Below are 21,194 nucleotides of genomic sequence, written 5' to 3' on the forward strand. Positions count from 1 at the left end.
TGCCAAATATGTTTTTAAGGAGAACAGCAGAACACACAATGCACATCATCTACACCTTGTTGAAGTAGAATCGGTTACCTGTTTCACCAATCCCAACAGGTCACAATCTGCCAAGCTGCAGTATTTTCTTCCAAATCAAAAAGCATTGGGACCTCTCTGGGGTGGGTAAGGCATTGTCAAAATTTTTGCTGTGCAGGATCTCTGTAGTTGTAATCCATAGCTGTGTAGCAGCTGTGCAGTGCATGATGCTTCTGTTAGAAGACCGTAGACTAGGTACTGTTGAAAATTTTGTATTGTGAGGCGACATACTGCGTACCAACCAGGCAGTCCTTACCATTACATGCCGCCTCGAGAGTTCTTCACTCTCTGGCAAGCATATGCAGGTGCTCAACGACTATATTTAACGTGAAGACTGTAATGGGCTTTTAACTGGGCAACCGTACAATATAAGGGTCTCAGTTTATTAGTTATTTACAATCAGATGAAGCAGACAGGCAATAAATTCACAGACATTGTAGGGGGAATCAACCATTCTCGAAATGCGGAAATAGTAAGGAAAAGATTAATTCGGGCAGATGAAAAGACAACTAGCTACAGATGGGAGCCAAGCCCACATCAAGTACATCAAAAAGTAAGTGGTACCTTATCACACGTTTGATGCTGTATTATAAGTATTTCGCTGTACTACACTGTACTTTTATTTACTATGTGGGTGCCATGGCAACGGTCCTCTCATCTACTTTACTGGGAATTTATACAGCGGTTAGTCCTGGGAGTATAAGCTCGTACCTTTCATGCAACGTAATGAGTGCATATCCTAGGATAGCTTCAACATTGAGCAGCATAATTACGGTGAAAGAGACTAGTTGTTCCAGCTCTGCAATTATGTACCAGGAACAATGAATGAGGTAGCAAGTGATTGTTTTCTACCTAAGGCTCCTGCCATATGAGGCAAAGCATATCTGTTTTTCAAAACAGAAAGACATTTAAATTTATACATTGGGCAGAGGTCATGCCCAGGGGCGTAGCCAAGGAGGGGGGCTTCGAACCCCCCCCCATAATTTTTCAGTTTTGCTTGCGTATATGTACACATACACACACAAACACACGCACGAACATACATAATGTATGGTTGAACACCCCCCGAAAAAAATTTCAGGCTACGCCCCTGGTCATGCCTATGACATTTCTGCTGAAATAGATGGAGAAAAAAACTGCAGCCTTAAGGGGGCCCTCCAACACTATCCCCCACTTTTTACTCGGGGGTTGTGTAGACTGAAGAATAGACAGATTAGTGCAGCAAGAACGGCAGCGAAAGGGCCACACAGTCTATCTAGATAAAGTTATTCGGTCTAGCCAATTCAAAGTACAAGAAAAAATGCGTACCATCAACTCAATTTTCGTGGGGTCACATGACCACATTTCACTCGACAGTGACAGTGGTGTCGCTGCTATTGTAACAAACGTGGCGCCTGGCCACTCCGCTTTGTTTACACAGTAAGGCAGTAAGAAATGAGCTACCCTGACTTGTCAGAATTTGAGCGGGCGCTACTGCTTCAAAGTGTGGCTTTGTCCACTGTTCCTTACAGACACTCCGTGTAACTCCTTCCTTTCATTATGAGAAAGAAATTTGTGCAACGACAGGGGCGGTGAAGCACGGTTGCCCCTAGCGTCCAGGGACTGCGCAAAGTTGTTTCATGGGTAGTTCGGTAAGCCACCTGAAGAACTACAAGTGTGCAGTGACATCAATTCTTGCTAGGGTGAAGGCTTGGGCAAGTTGGTTCATTGTGCAAAGAAGGGAAAAAAGTGCTGAACTTTAGACGAAGACAAAGGAAAACAGACAACGTCCGTCTTCCTTTGTTTAAAGGGGCCCTCCAACACTATTCAACCCCCCATTTTTTACTTGCGGGTTGCGTAGACTGATGGCTGGGGATAATTTTAGCATAAGTCTAAGCACTGATATCAAATTATATAGTATTTTAATCATGCGTCGAAGTCGCTACATCGGTGCTGACCGCATCAGCGCGTAGTGGTGCTTGCCAGAACTATTGCGGGCGGGAATGACGAAGATGAGCGCTGGCCTATGATTGGATAAATCTAACATTAGAAGTAATAACAGCGTTGCATTAAAGTTGAGATTACTACTGTGTTTCGTTTTTTCTTTTCTGTGCTTTTTCAATGAACTCCAAATAGCCGCCGTCGCAACAAAAACACTACAACCACAAAGTACGACAGAGGCGCTGGTTGCCATTCCGCCTATGTTTTTTTGTTTTTTTTTTCTTTTTTGCCTGCGCCGGTCGGATGTCCATATGAAATGCTTGTCCCTCTTACTTCTTTTTACGTCTGTACGTTTGCGAGGTGCCTCTTTTCGCATGTGCTGCAGGCTCATGATTGTTGTTGAAACGGTGTAAGTAATCCTCTTCGTTGAATTGTTGTCACTGCACACTTGTAATTCGTCGGGCTGCTTACCGAACAACCCGCGTAGGGGTGACTGTGTTTAACTGCCCATGCCGCTCCACAAATTCCCTTCTCTGAATAAGAGGAGGGAATGACATGGAATGTCGTTGTAAGGAACAGCAGACAAAGCCTCGCTAAAGTGAGCTAGAAGAGGGTAGTGGGCTTGCTGGGGTCCCCTGCTTGACGCCGGGTATGTCACATGTGTGGTGGCGCCACCAGCGACTTAAATGTAGGGCACTGCCTGACGGAGGCGTCTGTGCGCAACTGATGCCATGCTTTTTTGTGCGCTGTTATCATATGCACTGGACGAAAATGTACGCGAATTTCGGCAGTGTAAACGGTGATGCTGATGTCGCTGAGACAATAAAAAATAAAGAAAAAAACTAGCGCGAGCTAGGTGCGTTGGCCTACATGCGCGCCTAAGGCATGGTAACCATCTAGAACACTGTAGCATGGTGTATGCAGCTCTGCTGTTAGCTAGTTATCTGATGTTAAATGAAACACACGGAAGACCGTTAGTACTCGTGCGAGTAAAGCTGCAGAAAACATTCTTTTCTGAAGCTCTGCCGCCGTAACTCGCACGATTAAACTGCATGAAAGGGATGCTGCGCTAATTTGAGATGCAATAAATTGCTCTTACGAGTGAAAGCAGCGATGGCGAACTTTTCAAAGCTTACGCGTTTTGCGGCTATCAATTGTAAACTGGATTCTTTGCATTTCTTGGGCACTACTATCGTCACGCACGCCTTTTACGAGCGTGTGAAATTACTGCCGATGCTGACCTTGACACACACTCGGGAGTTTACCACGAGCTCTTAATGTTATACATTTCACAGCATTTAAAAACTTGGAGCTGCTCATTCTTTCTGCAGATCTCCAGTACCTTGGCTCTGTAATTTGGCCATTTCTGCACTGAATATTCCTATGCAAACACTGTAAAAATCCACAGATAAGAAAAACAGGAAGCCACTCTCCTCAGGTACTGGGTACAAGTACATGAACATTTATTCATCATATATTGGGCACAGTTGCTTGCTTGAACAGTATCGCCAATGGCACGAGAACGTACCTTCTTCTCGCCTTGAACGCTTCCCAATTGCTTTCTTTTTCGGGTCAGTCTTTCTCGTGGTGTCTTCTTTGTCAAATACGACGCCAAGTTAGGCAGGATTGTAGGCACAGCGTCCTCTAGTAGGCAAGGTTTTCCACGCGGTGTGCGTACTTCGTTCCCTTCAATTATATATGCACGTAGTACCGTAGCACATACTTCGGCTCAAAATGAAGTTGACACACGGCAGATGTGTCGTCCAGTGCTTTGTCCGCTCGATGCAAATTCCTTTCCCAGGGCTTCCTCATTGCTTCCTCAGGGCTGCATTTTTCGGAACGCCTAACAAAGACGGCTTCGTGCTGCCCTTAATTAACGTGGACGTAACCTGTCCGACAGCCTGGCGCAAAACAGTGGTTTTGCCGCCACAGAAGCATTTTAACCTCGTGAGACGGTCACTGCTTGTCAGGCCACATAGCTGTTCGCAGAAGGACCTAGCAGATTGAGGATGCAAAGCGCGAAGAGTTCTCAAAAAAACAAAACTCGCACAGACCGACCGCCACTCCAAACAGCCAGCAACTGCCCCAGCGCCAACGCTCTCTACATTTGGTGCGACGGTGGCGCCACGCCGCGGAGGCGCGCCGAAGCACGTTTTTGTGACATTGGCGGCGTCACCGCAATGCATAGCGCCGGCCGGCGAGTGAGCCCACTACCCTATTCTAGATCACTTTAGCCTCGCCAGCCTCGCTTCGAAGCAGTAGCGCCCGTTCAAGGTCTGACAAGTCAGGTTTCAGGAACCACATTTGTTACTATGGCAACGACGTCAACAATACGTTGGAAAGGAGAAGCAACAATGGTGTGCGAGCTTCCCCTACGTAAGAGCTTTCAGCCCATTTCATTGGAGCGCCATCCGACGTCACAGCAGAGTGTGAAATGTAGTCACGTGACCTCGCGAAAATCGAGTTGAGAGCAGGAATTTTTTTCTTGTATTTTGAATTTTTCTAAATTGAATAACTTCGTACTGCGTGCCACCATCCCTGCCGTTCTTGCTGCACTAGTTCGTCCGTACTTCGGTCTACGCAATCCACCAGTAAAAAGTGGGGAGTTGAAGAGTGTTAGAGGGCCCCTTTTGTGTTCGTCCAAAATTCAGCGCTGTTTTTCCCTTTTTTGGACATCAAGTCAATGAAGGGTATTACACCCCTTCAACAACAATCAAGAGGGTACCACACGTGCGCGACAAGGCAGCTTGCAAACACAGAAGCAAGGGGAGGGAAGAGAGAGAAACCTTTTGTATGGACACCCGACCCGCACAAGCAAGAAAGGCAGAGGTGAAATGACAGCCGGCATTTTTGTGCTTTGTAGTTGTAGTGACCTTTTTTTTTCTGTTGCGGCGTCATCTATTTGGGGTTAAATGAAAAAAAAAAAGCACAGAAAAGAAAACGAAACACAATAGTAATCTCAGTCTTACTGCCACACCACGATCACTTCTGACGTTACATTTATCCAATCATAGGCCTGCGCTCTTCTCAGTTATTCCCACCCGCAATAGTTCGAGCGAGCGCCGCTATACATTGATGCAGCGACGCGTGATTACAATAGTAAATAATTTGATATTGGTGCTTAGACCTAAGGCAAAATTATCCCCAGCCATCAGCACACAAATCACAAATAAAAAAATAGGTGCTTCAAAAGGGTTGGAAGGTCCCTTTAAATGAGAAAAGATTGCAAAACAACGAAAAAATTTCCTTCATCACTGAAGTTGCTGTTTTCTGTGCATACCTGTTTTGGCTCCAAGCATCATATCTCTGTGAGGGCAATGAATGAGGCATAACAAGGGTTAAAAGTTATATCACACACTTTCCCCTTCTTTATCATTTAAAGTTCACACATGGTTCCTAGAAAGGAAAGTGTTTATGTCTTGGCTGGCGTGGCTTTGCGATTTCTTTTCGAGACTGGCGTGGCCTTCGGCGTTGGAGACTTCTTCGACCCGGCCTGCGCAAGCAAAGCAAAATTTAAAAGTGTGTATAGTATTGCCGGTAGTGCTGTCAACATGAAAGCTAAAATTTTCAAGACTACAGTACATATATAAAATGAAACAGGAGCTCCAACTTTAACCTACTAGCCAGAACATTGAGAGGAACGAAAGGGGTCTATGTGCTTCTTGTTAACAACTACAATGCGAAGCCAGTGAAAAGATCGTGTTCTCTTCAAGGTTCTCTGTGACTGAAACATTAATCAGTAAATAAGTGTGATGATCATAGGTGCAGGGCCCTACCAATCTTAGAATATAAAATATACTTTAATGTTTCACCTGGTACGTCCAATCTTGCTTCAACACATGTGTTGGTTGCTTATTCAAGAAACACCAACATTTGCATTCTCAACAAATGCTACACTGTAACATACTTGCAAAATGAATGATCTCTGCCACAAAACAAATATGCATACCTGCCAACCTGGCAACATAGAAATTGGTAAAGCCCTGAAAGCGGAAAGGGGCACGACTACAGAGCATTATTTACTTAAAGAATGTTATTTATGCTAATATGTTAAATTGTAAATGAGCTCTAATCTAAAAACCTGGCATTTTACAATAAATTCATGGGTATGTACGCATTATGTGGACTGCGCATTTGGCTGCCACAATTTCAAATAAAAACAACAATCCACTTCCCCTGTGCTTATTTTGTGTTGCTTCACTGTGCTTCATTATATACTGCCTGTTGGCTTCGTGTGGCTCTATGTAGGTACCTAGTGTAGGGGTTCTCAAGCTCTTTCTCCTAGATGAACCCCGTACCTTTCCCAGAGTGCCACAGAACCCCTCTCCTTTTCCTCTTTACACTGATGTGCTTCATACTTCTTCATACCCCTTTGTCTCGTATTGGCGTGTGCCGCGTACTTAGGTACGTTGACGATTATATTGTTTTCTTTCAAGCCTACAGCGATGCTATTTTTACTTGTAATATTGCTTTGATCATAGAGCAGTTCTCTATCGTCGCCAATGGCCTCAAGTTCACTCATGAAATACCTGTCAACAGTAGCCTACAATTCCTGGATTTAAGACTATTATTTGAACGAGGTCACATCTGTTGGATGTACAGTCCAACAACAAGCAAAGCTTTATTGCCACATAACAGCGTGCATTCCAAGCTAACAAAAAGAGGCATTGCGACGCTCTGCTGCCATTCAGCTCTTGAGAAATCATGCCAACATAGGGTTCGAGAAAGCCTTGCCTATCAAGTTGAACGCATGAGCAAGGCTGGCTATCATTCTGAGCTTATCTGGAGTTGCTGTGAACGTATTTTGCAGAATGTGAAAACAGAAGGAAAGGGAAAGCAGCCCAGTGCAGCCAAACAGCCAGTTCACGTAATGCCCTACGTTCACCATTTATCGCACAATGTAAAGAAAGTTGCGAATCGGTTTGGTGTCAAACGGTTTTTACCGCCCCATGCAAATTGGCCAAAGTATGTGCAATGATGCACAAGGAAAAGCGCTCCGTGTGCAACAAACGCCATGCCAAACTCTTCACTGAATGTACTTCAGGTGTGGTATATGAAATACCCTTGACCTGTGGAAGTGTATACATTGGACACACAGGGCGCTGTTTCAATGAGAGGGCGCGAGAGCATAGTTTAGCGGTACCAGTGATGCTACCGAGGACTTCTGATTTGGAGCAATTTTTGGAGCAGCAAAATTTCCGTTTTGGAGCACTTTGGAGCAGCAAAATTTTCATCTTGGAGCACTTTGGAGCAGATAATTTTGCATCTGGGAGCACTCTGGAGCAGCGAACTTTACATCCTGGAGTGCACTACAGAAGCATATTGCAATAACATTCAAGCACCAGAATATTACTATGGGGCTCTTATGAAGGCTAGACATATTTCGATTCATTGCAAATCTCATGGAAAAAATCATCTCAGGAGAAATCCATATTTCACTCGCTAACGAAAAAATAAGGGCTGATGCAGTTGAGTGTTCTGGATTAACCTCTTTGGCGATTATTTTCGACACATGCAAATAAACAGAATACCGGATCAATAAAATTGCACCTTATGAAATGACACTCTAAATACATCTATGTGGTTATCAGCAGACGTGGTAGACAAACGCCGTGATGTACAGCAGTGCCTCAATGTCAAAGAGCCACACTGTCCCTAATGCATTCCCCTAACACAACTTCAAGGCGAAAGCCAGATTCTTTTTCTTCTCGATCGACGGGTTGATCCTCCCCCTCCTTCTCTGCAAGCTTTCTGCACCTCACCTGGTTTTCCGCTAGCTCCACGATCGGCGGACCGATTACGGAAGCAGTGTAAAGCGACGATGTCGTGATGGCGTCATCACGTGACATCACGATATTTGACGCCATGATGACGTCACAAGTTTTGACGATCTATGACGTCGTGATGGCGTCATCACATGATTATTTTTTGCATCAATCGATTGACGCCGCCGACGGTCAACTTTTGTGTTTAATAAAGCATCTGAGGCGTTCGCATTAATATTGCGTATTGAACGTTAACAACCTGGCCTTACATACCAAACTGTCCTCCAACATGTCACCTTTTTGCCATGCGCGAAACAGCTTCGCTTATCATCCACTTCACAGAGTGAAATGGCTCCTCAACTTTTTTCAAATGTTTATCGTGATAACAATTATATGGACACTCTCCGCGGATTTTTGCCGTCGCCATTGCCGTAATTTTCTCTATAAAGACCAAATTAATAACATCACCACGCGCATTCTAGCCGCTGGTAAAAGCTCGTGAGCGCTGGCGACGAACGCGGCTGAAGCGGACATTAAACTAGCCGGCCGTCTGTCTCCGTCGCACGGGGAGCGCATGAGATAACATCTTCCCGCGTGCGGGCCTGCCGTCGATTGCTCATCAAACAGAGAGGAAACGCCCCGCCCGTCTTTCGTAAGGAGCAGGAAAGGACGCCAGGGGAGCGGAGGGGGGGGGAGACCGCATCGTTGGAAGGGCGCAGTCGCTTGCGCGCGCTATCTCGAGGCATCAGGAGATGGCTCGTAAACTTGCTGTGCTCTCAACGCTTACTTCGTGTTTAGAGAACTCAGAGCAAGAAAACGCTTCGGTTCCTGGAGCGGGCGTATTCCCTTAAACCAGTGTTTTGTTGAGTTACGCGAGATCGGATCCAAAAGAGTTAGCTGCTACCCTTACTTCGTTTAACAATGCAATTTGTTGGTATCGCATTCATTGCTTCGCCCTTAAGCGAAACTGAGTTTTTTTAACCGTCAGCTATTGACCCCCGAAAGCGAGGGGCGGACGTGTAACATGGGGTAGCCGCTTCACTGTGGGCCGTCAGCGACGGGCCCGCTATTGACAGCTGCGCATTTGCGGCTGCTCCGACCGGGAGATATGCTTTTATTAATGAGATGACATTTTTAAAAAGCAAGCAAAAATTCGAATTGGAACCCTAGCACGTGAGCTCGAAAGGGCAGGGGCTTTTAGGAGGTATTTATCGCAGAGTGATTACGAACTCGGACGTGCTGGTATAAGCAATTACGAAAAAGCTCTTCCGAATGAAGATCCACGGATAAAGCATATCTGAGGAAAAGTGTGAACGCATTTCCACCGTTCGCGTGCTCTTCCATATAAACACGAAGGAAGGAAAATCCGATATTGTCCCATATATCTTCTGCTAGCGATCCCAGATTTCATTCCGTGATGTCCGGAAACAGAAGTGACAGATATTTTAGCAGCACACATGTAGTTATTACTGAACATTGCTTTCCTTACGTGCCGTGCGACGCTTGAAACGAGCTATCAGCAGCGTTTCTAGAACAGACGACGTCCGCTGAAGAATCGCCGTCGCACTTTCTCACTACCGATAGGCCTAGACGTCACGAGCCTCTGCGGAGAGCGCATTTTGCTGTCGAGTCGACTTGCAGAACAGAAGCTGCGTCAGCACCGTGCATGGCATCGTGGCTTACTCGGGACGCACGCGCGAGCGCTGTTTATTCAGCGGAATAATCCTTGGTCCATGGTTGCGACTTTGGCAGCCCCAAGATCAAGCTGCACATGTTCTGACGCGCCGGCCGTGCGATTGCCGGTGATAGACGCCCCCAAACGCGACTTTGGCGCAGTTTGGCGCAATTTTCGTCGATATTATCAGGATGGCGCAGTAAATACAATTTGGCGCACTTTGGCGCAGTTGGCGCAGGAGTGGAATCACTGCGGTATGCACAAATACCGGGGGGCACCTAGACTTTCATTGCAGGCATTGCGGGTGCATGCCAAGTTTCGAAGACACGGTTTTTTTGTCTAAATCAAGGAACAAGTTGCAAAGGGAAGATGTTGAGGCCTATTTTATTAACAAGAAATCTGACCATTGCATAAGCATGCCTTCTTTGACATTGCTCCAAAAAGAGCTGCAATTTTTAGACGGCTTTGTATGAATGACACACAGTGTCCTGGTTTTTTACTTCCAATTTTTGGTTTTATCGGCCTTGTGGTTCTGTCAATTCTTTGCTTGTTAATTGTTTGACCATATCATGACCATGCTTCAAAGAAAGATAGCCCCAGGGGGGTGTGTTGCTAATCAGTCGCGAAGGGGCGTAAAAGAGAGCACGTGATGAGATTCGTGCATATATAGGTTTACTTTGGCGTTGAGTAATAAAGTTGGTAGTTTGCGCCCGTCCTGTGTACGTCTCTTCTGTTGTTCATACTACAGTCGATCCCGGATATATCGAACTCGGATATATAGAATTATTGGCTATATCGAACAGTTGAGAAATCCCCTTGGATTTCCCATGCAAAAGTATGGGGTTGGTGTGCACGTATATCGAACTCCCGCACAGCGAAACATCCGTTATATCGAACGCTGCCCCGCGCCGAAGCCCAGAAAGTGCATTTTTCCTAACAACTACTATTGATCATTTTTCGGCCACATTCCTATAAGTTCCAATCCCTCGTCGCGCGCAGGTGACGAAATTGCATTGCTCTAGTTCGTTGCGCAGCGCTTGTCAGTTCACCGGTATATTTGACGAGCGGTCCGCAGGTTTTAATGCATGGGCTAGTGTTTTTCAAAGAGGCTGATTGCCGAGGGCACCAAAATGAGAATTCGAAGTGACTTCGCAGTCTTGCTGTAATGTTTGCATTCCCTTCCTGGTCTCTTCGCGCACGATGGCATGCGGGCCCGCAAAGCATGGCCTTCGAGATCGGCAACCTCGTGACGTATTTTTAGTGTTTTTGGTTTTAAAACGCTGCTCTCAGAGGCTACGCCTTTTTTTCGCATTTCTCGCCAAAGTAGCAGCTGCCTTCTGCAAAGCCACAAGTGCCATCGGTATCACCAACATGTCGATGGTGGAGAAATGTTTCTTCGTGCAGCGGCGCAGCGTTGTCTCTTACAGAATGTGTACTGTGTGTACTTCGCGCTTTGTTCTTGTTAAATTGTCATTCGGGAGTCGAACTAAACATTGTCCCGCTCGTAGCGAAAGAAATGATGACCGGTGCTTGGAACGACATCAAGTAAAGCACCGTCACGCACTGTTTCCTTACGGGCCTTGGTGCCAGGTGACGACTTCGGGCGCGTGATGACCGCCGACTACGGCGTACGGTGCGTCAGTGAATTTTGCGACTTAGCGTTTCCGGGCGCCGTATCGGACGGGAGCACGGCGAGTGACTTCATTGGTGCAGATAACGACGTAGCTGTTTCTTACTGCATCGATGCCGAGATCGTAGCTGACGTTGCCGGTGCTGCGGAAATGGACCCGTGCAGTTTGAAGATGCCAGCCGCCGTTGCCACCGCTAAACCCACTACCGCGCTACAGAGCTCGCATCAGCGTTCAGCGTCGATCACCGCTGTTGTGGCGGAAGGTGCTGAATTTACTTATTTGGAAAGCTTCAATAATATTGACGATGACTTATGAATTCACGGCGTGCAAGAAGCAAGACAAGTTGACGGACTTTTCTCATGCGAAATAAAGTGCGCTAACTTGCAAAAGAAGTTCTCGCCTTGTTCTTTAGGATATGTGAGCGAATCGTCATGTTCGCGCTTTTTACGATTTCAGAAAACTGTGTCGAGGCCTGCAGTGCTTTAATTAAAGCCTTACATACGCATATTTCGTATTTCGAATTATCGATATATCGAACTATTTCGCGGTCCCCTTCGAGTTCGATATATCCGGGATCGACTGTATAGAGTTTCCTACAATACTTACTAGAGGGAACTCTGGCGCTAGTGTCTATGGGAGCTGCAACGCTTGATGCTTCAGCCAGCATGGGAATGATGGGTAGTATACAAATTTGTCTAAACTTCGTTCTTTCGGCTCCGTTTGGCTGCATGTCGCCTGCATCCGCTTTGTCGCAAAACAAAGTTCAGCAAAAGTCAGCCGTTCCACTTCACCACTTTAACTTTTTTAGGCTCACCAAATCAAACCTGGTCACTAAGTTCAGAACGGTCTATTCTTTTATCCGAAAAGAACGCCAAAACACAGCAATAACAAAGCCACAAGTACGTTTGAAGCCGCAAGCACAAAGACAAGGCAAAATTGTGTACTACCCATCATTCCCATGGTAGCTGAACGATCGCAGCGCCAGAGTACCCTCTAGTTAATTTTAGGAAACTCTATGCTTCATACAGCCTCAATATGAGGACTAGCACTAATGTAACTGGAAGTGTCACTTTATTGAATCTAATTAACTGTGACTAAATCGTCCCACTCACCTTGGACTTGACATCATGAGGGGTGGACACAACGGGACCCCGACGGCGTGTCTTGGGACTTGGCGAGGTGAGCAGCTTGACCGATTTCTTGGGTGACCTACTGTGTCGGCCAGGCGTCACATCCACCAGGGTTACGGCTGGCTCGACGGGTTTTACCTTCCGCCGCTTCTTTGTGCCGGGTGGCGTCTTGAAGTCGATGCTGTCGTCGCTCGAGTCGACCACAAAGGACGGCAAGCCCGAGTCAGTGACTGCACTAGCTCTGCTCGTGTCCTTGGAATCCAGCGGCTCTAAGAGCTCAGTGGGAACCTGTGCATAACAGTGGGCAGATGCTGTCACTGGCACAAAAGTGTAGGACAATCACAATGAGTCAACTACAGATGTTACATAGTTAGCCATTAATTTTTGTTCTTTTATGTATTTGGCATCCATTATTATAGTTTCCAAGTTGACAAACAGACAAAAATGGAACCAAAACAAGTGCAAGCATTACACTAGTATTACACACACGTGCACACACACATTGCTGCAGGTATGTTATTTACCTCCCCCTTTTCCTGTGAAATACTTTTCGCACAAGACTGATATCGCTGTTGGCTGCCATGGGCAGCTGCTGTGCCTTTTGATGTCAGGACGAGTCTAGCCAAGGCAAAAAGCTCCTCATGATATCGTCCGGTAAGCGCAACGAGTTGCGACGAAACACTTGTTTGCACACAATTGGAAGGGAGAGCTTCACGCCGACATTTTCGACTAGACCATGCGAGGTAAATTGCGTGTCTCTCATACTGCAAGCATGCGTCGAAGTTTGCAAAGTTCGATGCCCCCTCTAACACCGTATAGTAGAGCGGGCATTGCACAGCAGTACATAACCATCACTCACGCACATTTTATTACTACTTCTGCGGGGTCTTTACTTTGTTTTCGTTTCTTTCTCAACAATACGTGGTTACATTTTTCTGCTTGACGTGATGCGCCGACTGGTTCGAGTTCGTGGTATTGGTTTGTGTGCATATCATGCACGTGGACTGACGATCAACAATGTGATTGTGAAACTTCAGAGATTCGGCGCAGCTCTTTCGAATAAACGAAGCTTGAGTGCGAAAACTCGCATTCAGATTTATACTCCGCGTTTGTTTTTGTTGCGTGCTCGTTTAATTAAGATGAAACAGCCTTCTCTAGCTCTCTTACGTTGACCGATCAGCCAGTGGACTTACGATGCGAAGGTAGCTATGCAAAGCGTGCGTTCCCAACCGAGTCGTAGGGTGCGTTCATCATTTAGGAACCTCACATATACGTGCCATTTCGCACCTATGTTTGTGCTATTTCATGTGAAGGTTAATATCTGAGAGTGAAGGTCTTGCGAAGGAAACGTTTACGGTGATACGTTAGTTTTTACATTCGCTTTCTCGTTCATTCATCGATATACATCGTATGTCAGATACATCTACAAGGCGCACTTGCGCAATATGGTTGGCGCGTTTAATCACTCAGCGAAACAATCAACGCCGTCCAAATATATCAACGGTAATTGATGTATGCCTTCTGGCGCAATACTATTGCGAAAGCTTTAGATCCCTCATCGAACGCTAAAACTGACGACCGTCGGCGGTGTCCACCACGAGTGATCCAAAATATCATCCCGCAAAGACGTCACCAAATGACATCATCAGGACGTCACAGATAGCCAAAACTGGTGACGTCACACGATGACATCAGATGACATTGGCGCTTTGCATTGCCTCCATGATTGTTGGGCCAATCACAGAGGCAATGCAAAACCAGGTGAGGTGCAGAAAGCTTTTGGAGGGGTGCGGGGAAAGATCAATGTACGTCAACGGAACAAGAACAAGAAGAGGGCTTTCGCCTTCAAGTCGTTTAGGCGAATGCAGAGGGGACCCTGCGAGTTCTGCCTAGGCGCCTGATGTCCAGGACTAGTTGATCTTGCGTGTGTGGTGACTTCAGGCATGGAGTAAGGAATACTAAGGAGAGGCCCTGACGTCACATTCGTGAAGCCTCCACATCGCAATCACCTGCAGAAAAGGAGCAGCGAAACATTTCGTGATTTCCGTCTTGTCGTTTGCAAGCGCATGCGCGCATCGCGAAACTTTGCAGCCTTTTTTTTTCTGTTTGTTTGTTTTTCGCCGTGCAAGCGGTGTAGTCGATTCACGCATGCTGCTCTTTCTGTGTGTTCTTTAGGAAAGGTACGCAGTGCCCAGCTGTTGCGTATACCCGGTGCAAATCGCGTGCACTGCGGACAGTACCGGGTGTCACTTTTCATGTGTACGAACACAGTTCGCTTCATTGCTGATCACTAATGCATGGTATTTGCGTGCCAAGCTCTCGGATGTGCGCTCTGTTGCTTGTTACACATTCTGTCAACTCAGAACTCACGTGAAGTTTTGTTTTTGGCGTTTGACGCGCCGTACATAACATGCGCTGAAGGCATCGTACGTTTTAGAGACAGTGTCGTTCAACGAAAGGGCAATAAACTTTTGTTGTTATTATCGGACTACGCGATGTACGTATTGTTCGGTGTGCGCTCGCTGCGTGCTTGTGTTGTGTGCGCACTGGAATTACAAACATTACGTGCACGATCACATATACAATACCGTGGTGTCCTCTTTTCGACGTGAAGTTACATCAACTATTGGTTGGCGTTGCGCCGAATAGCTGCGCTCACTCCATATACACGAGCAAAGAACTGCTAATCAGGCAATAGATCGGGAAATCGGGCTACGAGAACAGAAAAGAAAGACCTAACGCCCAGCAGAACGCATAAATCACTGCTAGGTGAGTTCGCATACGGTGATGGAGGGGCTGAATGTTTTTGGTTACGGCACGTACCGGTACTTTCTGTACTGTTGCACAAAAACGCTCCACGAAGAATTTCAGCACGCAGTGCTTGGGCCTGCCACGTACGAACAGCCTGGTAATGTTTTACTACGTGCGAACCGCACAATACGTGCTACGTTTACGCCGGGACTACAAATCTGAGTAGAAGTGAAGCACCGCAGAGAGCACGCCGCGGGGCGTCTGCTGTTTTGTTTTCCCCATACCGGTTTGTTTGCCCCATAAATCTGACGTCACTTCCGCCACACTTTTCACAATGCATTGGGATACGATAGGGCCTCTACTGAGTTTTCCTTCCTTCATGACTTCAGGGACTGCAGTGCGTCTCGTGAGTTGAAATTTACGAATGAAAAGCTACCTTAATAATAAAAAAAGCTACTAATTTTACCAATGAAAGGCAAGCACATGCTCTCTGCACGTATTGTATACCCTACGCAGCACAGAGCTGTCAGGGGCCATCGTTATGCTCGTTTAGATAATTTTAGTATAAGTTATCATACAGCAAAAAGTGCAGTTGATAAATGTGCATAAGCCACTGGAGAGAAGTTTTGTGCTCTAGAAGAAGATACATGAACTCTCCTTGCTGCTCTTTTATGCAAATGTTTTCCATTGCTGTGACTTTCCCAAATTCTATTTGCGAAAAGGAGTAGCCGGGGCTATATAAAAGCGCTAACATCTCCTAAACAAAAATTAATTTAAAAAAATATTAAGAGCTGGACGGCTGGTGCAAATGCTTACAGCGCGCTGCCTGGCAAGAAAGCGCTAAACCCCTCCATCACGTCTGCTGCCACTTTTTTAAGTACCGCCATTTATTGTTTCGACGAGGACGCCCACTTCCGTTTCTGGAGCTTCCGGAAGGAAGTTCTTGAGCCACTTCCTTCCGCTTTTTTCCATCTTGTTTCTGCACACGCATGTGCACACGCGAGAAAGCAAATATTTCATTCTCCGTTTCGCAAGTGTTGTTGTTGTTTTGAGGTTCGTCGTAAACTGCCTGGCACCGAGCAAGTTTTCGCTCAGTGTTTCTGCGTCAAAATGGCATGGGCGGGCAGGGGGCGGGTGTATCAACCGGAAAAGCAGCAGAAACATCATGGTGGCACTTCGACTTCCACTAGGCGGGGAGCCGGTGTAAAGGGAGAGGGGGAGGACGAGTGCGGAAAACGCATGAAGGGGCTTTAGCAAGAGCCATCTCCACGAAGGGCCGACTGCTACGCAGGAGCAAGGTAGGTGGTGCGACGTTTGAAAAGAGAGTGCGAAGGAGAAGAGACCGAGGAGGAATGAGAGCGGTGGAGGAGAGTGTAACTACTTCCGGAAGTTTCAGGGGCTTTACCTTCCATTGGTGATAGAACTTCAGAGCATGCATCTTCTTTGGTTCATCTCTTTTTCCCTCGCTCCAGTTGGAGCCACAAAGGAAGTATAAAGACGCTTTGATGTAAAGGTCAAACTGTTTGAGATACTCAATGTGCACTGCCTTGCTGCCTCAGCGAAGCCCATTTGTAAAGGGTGCAAGAGGCACGATCACGAGAAATAATTGCTTCAGAGTCCCGGTATGAGCCATGTACATGAAATAACACCTAGGCGGCAATAAAACCCGCTTTCAGGAGAGACCTGGTGAAGAGGCAGGAGGCACAAGTGGCCAAAGCAAAGCCAGGCGAGAATCGCCCCCAATTCGCCTTTCTCGCAGTGCCACCGTGCATGCGCCCTTCCCCTGGTGGGAAAGTGGCGAAACGCTGTGGTAGGGTCTCCGCATGCCTTTCAATCTTGGAGGCTTTTGTCCTGGCAAGCCTGGTTGTCCTGGATCACCTTCTCGAAGCTCCGCCCCCCTACTAAAATGACACAGGGCAGCACAGGAAAATTAAAAAGGTGGATTTCCACCTGGCTTCAGTGTGGTTGAGTGCCACCTATTGTCCTACATGTGCTGATGAGAGTTATGGTGTGTCTTGTCTTGTGCCGTGAAGGAGCAGGCCAGCTGACAAAGTTCTTTCTCGATCTGGTCAAGCGAACATACAGAGTGGCCACTACTAGTAAGTTCATGGTCCAAGGGTTCACTGTGGCTTCTTTTTAATTTTTAGCAAAGCTTTTCCCTCTCTCTCTCTTCCACAACTTTCTCATAACGCAGAGGTCATGGGTTCATATCCCACCAGCAGCAAGCCATTTTCTCATCTAATTTCATTTCCTTTTATTCTATAATTACTGTGTTTCAATAAAACACTATAGATAACACATCCAAAGCGTGCCTTTATTCCAATAAAATAAGCCCAAGAATTGTCTACATGACAGAATCGAATACAAAACTGAAATCACATTCATAACGTTGGCCCCAGCCTCCCGTCAGAGTAGTCACCATCAAAAAATGGCAATGGAGCACATTTTTGTTGCGAGTTTGAGAAGGTTCGTTTAAAGTTTGATGGTCCACTGTGACCTGTGTGCATCGTCTGTTCCCAATGAAAACCAAATGGTGATGTGCCACTTTCACTATGAAAGCTCATGTTAAACGAAAGCAATTTTGAACACTGAAGGTAGCTGCGCCATGTCTTTCTTTGCGTGCTCGCGAGGCCTGTGACTGTGAGCAGCACAAAGGGAGATCTTCAGCTGCATGTCGACCAGGACAAGTTTCTACGGGCTGAAAGTGGGAATATGTAGTCCTCCAAGACAAGCTTGAAGACTTTCTTAAGCAACTCCATGTAAATTAAGTTCGTCAAGGTGATGGCCCTTGAATTAGCATCCAGAAGGTATCGTAAAGCCAGCAAAACTGGATAACAGAAGAAATGGAACTGCCAGAAAAATAATGCTTCCATCCTATGAAGGCAAATTGCACCAGTGTCTCTCTTTTTCGTCTGATCGTCAAAACAGGGGCATGCAATTGCTCTATATTAAATATCTGGTAACAATATATTTAGGTGCATTTTTATTTCGAACTGTCAAAAATTGGGTGCCCGTTACATACGACAGCACATTTGACACTAGTAAATATGGTAACTGTGGATGACATGGAAGAATAATGCTGACTGGAGGTTTTCTGCCACATAGCAAAAAAAAGAAAGGGGGGGAAGAAGACGCTTGGAAGTGCAGTTTTTTTAGATACAGTCGACGTCCAATTTCCCGGACGCCCGAAATTCCGGACATGCCTGATTTCCCGGACTCATCTGTGGCACCGTCAAGTTCCCCATACAGTCAATGTATTAAAAAGTCCGAAATTCCGGACGCTTATACAGTAAAAGCTCGTTAATTCGACTCTCGTTAATTCGGAAAATCGGTTAATTCGGACACGTCATCTGGTCCCTGTAAATATACGCATCACTCTATGAGACTGGGTGCTCGTTATTTCGGACAGATTTGACCGTAAATCGGATAATTCGGCGACTTTCGGGCCGCTGGCGAGGCTCGAAAACGAAAAAAGAACAATTCGGAATAGAAGTGAAGCTCGAACGCAGCATCGCCATGGACATCAATTGTCGACTTGGCTTGACTTGAGACTGGTTGAACGCCTTTTCTTCGCGTGTGTTGTTGGCGGTGCCATTTTATTGCTTCGTTCCCGTTGGTGTGCTGCATCGTTGAACGTCGCTTTATCGAGGAACGATTCAGTACGGCTCCTTTAGCTTGATTGTTGCTGGTGCTGACTTTTCGTGTGAACGCACTCTCCGCCGATGGCAACGCCGGCGAAGCGGCCCAAGTACGAGGCGAAGGACTTCACCACCAAAGTAGAAATTTTGCGTGCCCTGAAAAATGGGCTCTGCCGACAAGAAGTTGCTCCTGTGCCATGACGTCGGCAAACAATACGACGTGAGTCTCCTGAGCGCAGTTAGCATTCTTGCGTATGTGTGGCAGAACACGCCTGCGCACGCCACTGCCAACTGTTTCAGGCACAGTGGCTTTGTTGTACCCGACTCCAGCGATGCCGAAGTGTCTCCGGACGACGGTGCCGACGATGGGCAGGATTTCGGAAGTGTTATGCCTGATGCAGTGACACTAGAGGATTATATCGGCATTGATGATGGCGTTGCCACTGCCGGCTGTCTGACTGATGAGCAAATCGTCAAGGAAGTGATGCATGGCAACGAATCCGAGAACGATGAGCCTGAAGAGGAGCAGCCACACCATGAGCCACACGGGCCCCCTCGCACTGTGAAGGAAGTCGCGGAGGCCCTCGTCGTCCTTGAAGAATTTTGTTTTGGCACTGCAGACAGCATGCGAGCTGCTGAGCACCTTGAAGGGCTCAGAAAAATTGTGTCCGCGCGAATTTCTGCTCGAAAACAGACACGCATCCACGATTGCTTTGTAAAGTAAAGGTATGTTGATAAAACTCTTGCATTTATTGTGTTTATTTTGACCATTTGATAATTCGGACATTCGGTTAATTCGGACATATTTTCCGGTCCCTAGAAATCCGAATTAACGAGCTTTTACTGTAGCCTTCGCCATCCGATTTCCCGGACTTTTTACTGTTAACTGCCGACCCAAAGTCACCACCGCCGCCGCCATTTTGGTTGTTTTCATATCCTCGAACCCACCATACTCGCATCGCAGGTGTGGCCAGCAGCACCGCCGCAGCTGCCTTAACCTCAAAACCGCACGTGTCAATCCGTTGCCAGCCGTAGCTTAGCCAAGCCAAACCTCACTGTTTTCGTTCACGTGTTGTTTTGTCAGCTCTGCCAGCTCTGCGGTCGTGTCTGCGGTTGATCGTTTGCTGCTGCGCGCTATCTTCAGTGATCACGTTTCCCGACCTTCAGCATCCACCGAGTTCCTAGCTGTTTCGTGCTGCGCTTTTCGTCGAGCGGATTCGCTGTTTACAGCGATGGCACCGACTGCTCCTTCGTCTTTGTCTGCGCCTTCGAAGCGCACAAAGCCCCCTCGTAGGCTCACGATGGACAAGAAAGCCGCCATCATTGAACAAGTCCAAAGCGGTCGGTCGTATTTTTTTTTTTTTTATAAACGGCTCTTTTCAGAGACACCTAAACGATGCATTGGCTGAATTGCAATGGGAATCTTGTACTCCGGCCGTGACCCTCTCCGTCAGCGAAAAATACCTACCAAAAAGGTGCGTTTTCATGTGCATTCGTTTTTCCGGACTGCCCGATTTTCCGGACCTTTTCGTGGTCCCTTGAGGGTCCGGGAAATCGGATGTCGACTGTATAAGTAATAAAGGGAAGAGACCTCACTTGATCTGGCGAGAGGTGACACACACAGAAAGTAAATTACCAAATGTTGGATCAAAGGAGTCTTCTTCCCTAGAACAGTGTCGGAGTGGAATTCCACGAATAAACCTTCCTAAATCAGCTTGTTACCCATGTCTTATGTTGTGTTTGAAAATGTGTATATTCTCTGTATCACCGTATTCATGTTTTGGCATTATGTTGCCTTTCTTGTACGCATATTAGGGTCATTTCTGCGTTATGTTTGAGGTTTTATATATTGTTTGAACTAACTGTATTGATATTTTTGTAATGTTCTTCCTGTTTGGATGTAAAATGAGTGCCCTTCCTGCAAGGACCGAATTGTGGTCCGCAGTATTTTATAAATAAATAAATAATAATAAATAAGGCCATTTGTTCATAGGTCCACGATCTGGTTAACAGCAAACATGTCATTCAACATGACATTTGCATAACATCCAAAAGGAAGTCATAAGATTTCTCAATTTCTGAGGAGTTGTGTGGAGTACAGTAACTTAGCATGAAGCGCTGAGGTAGGAGGGACACAACTTCACAAACTGTTGCAGCCGCCCTATTTCTACATATACCTTTCGAAGTGGTCCATGGACACGATAACCCAAGAATTTCCAGCAGCTGTGGATGACAGTGAGCTATAAAGGTTAATGCTAACCCTAACAAAAGGTCGCAAACAGCACATCAGGGACCATTGGTCCAGAGGTAAGGCAAAGACCATGCCTGCAACACTGACATTCTGTGTAAAAAATCATCTGCTTTTGGACAAAGTTCACATGCTGTGCCTCAGAGGCAGAATCGACGAATATTTGCACTGCTCCAAAGGTATGTTGCAGAAGGCAATGGCTGCAATGAGTATTAAGGTTAATACACTGGCCGAATAACATGAACAAGAAGAGCACTGGTTTGCTTTTGGCCCAACTGGCAGACAGCCCATATGTCATACTATAGTCCTTCAATGTGTTTCTGGCCTTGAAACTCCACCGTAACACTATGTGAGAGCA

General features: G+C 46.4%; 1 protein-coding gene across 1 annotated transcript in view; it reads right to left on the minus strand.

Annotated features, from left to right (window-relative positions):
* Positions 1-5,225: 5,225 nt before the first annotated feature.
* The window catches only part of LOC119393600 (uncharacterized), a 30,040-nt gene continuing 14,071 nt past the window's right edge, over positions 5,226-21,194 (minus strand). Inside the window, exons 5-6 of the mRNA XM_037660708.2 lie at positions 12,182-12,487; positions 5,226-5,491 (exon numbers count right to left, since the gene is read on the minus strand). Of these exons, the coding sequence (XP_037516636.1) occupies positions 5,411-5,491; positions 12,182-12,487 (387 nt within the window). The 3' untranslated portion in view covers positions 5,226-5,410. The remainder of the gene's footprint in view (positions 5,492-12,181; positions 12,488-21,194) is intronic.

Source organism: Rhipicephalus sanguineus, chromosome 5 (genome assembly GCF_013339695.2).
Source record: "Rhipicephalus sanguineus isolate Rsan-2018 chromosome 5, BIME_Rsan_1.4, whole genome shotgun sequence".
Taxonomy (NCBI): Eukaryota; Metazoa; Arthropoda; class Arachnida; order Ixodida; family Ixodidae; genus Rhipicephalus; species Rhipicephalus sanguineus.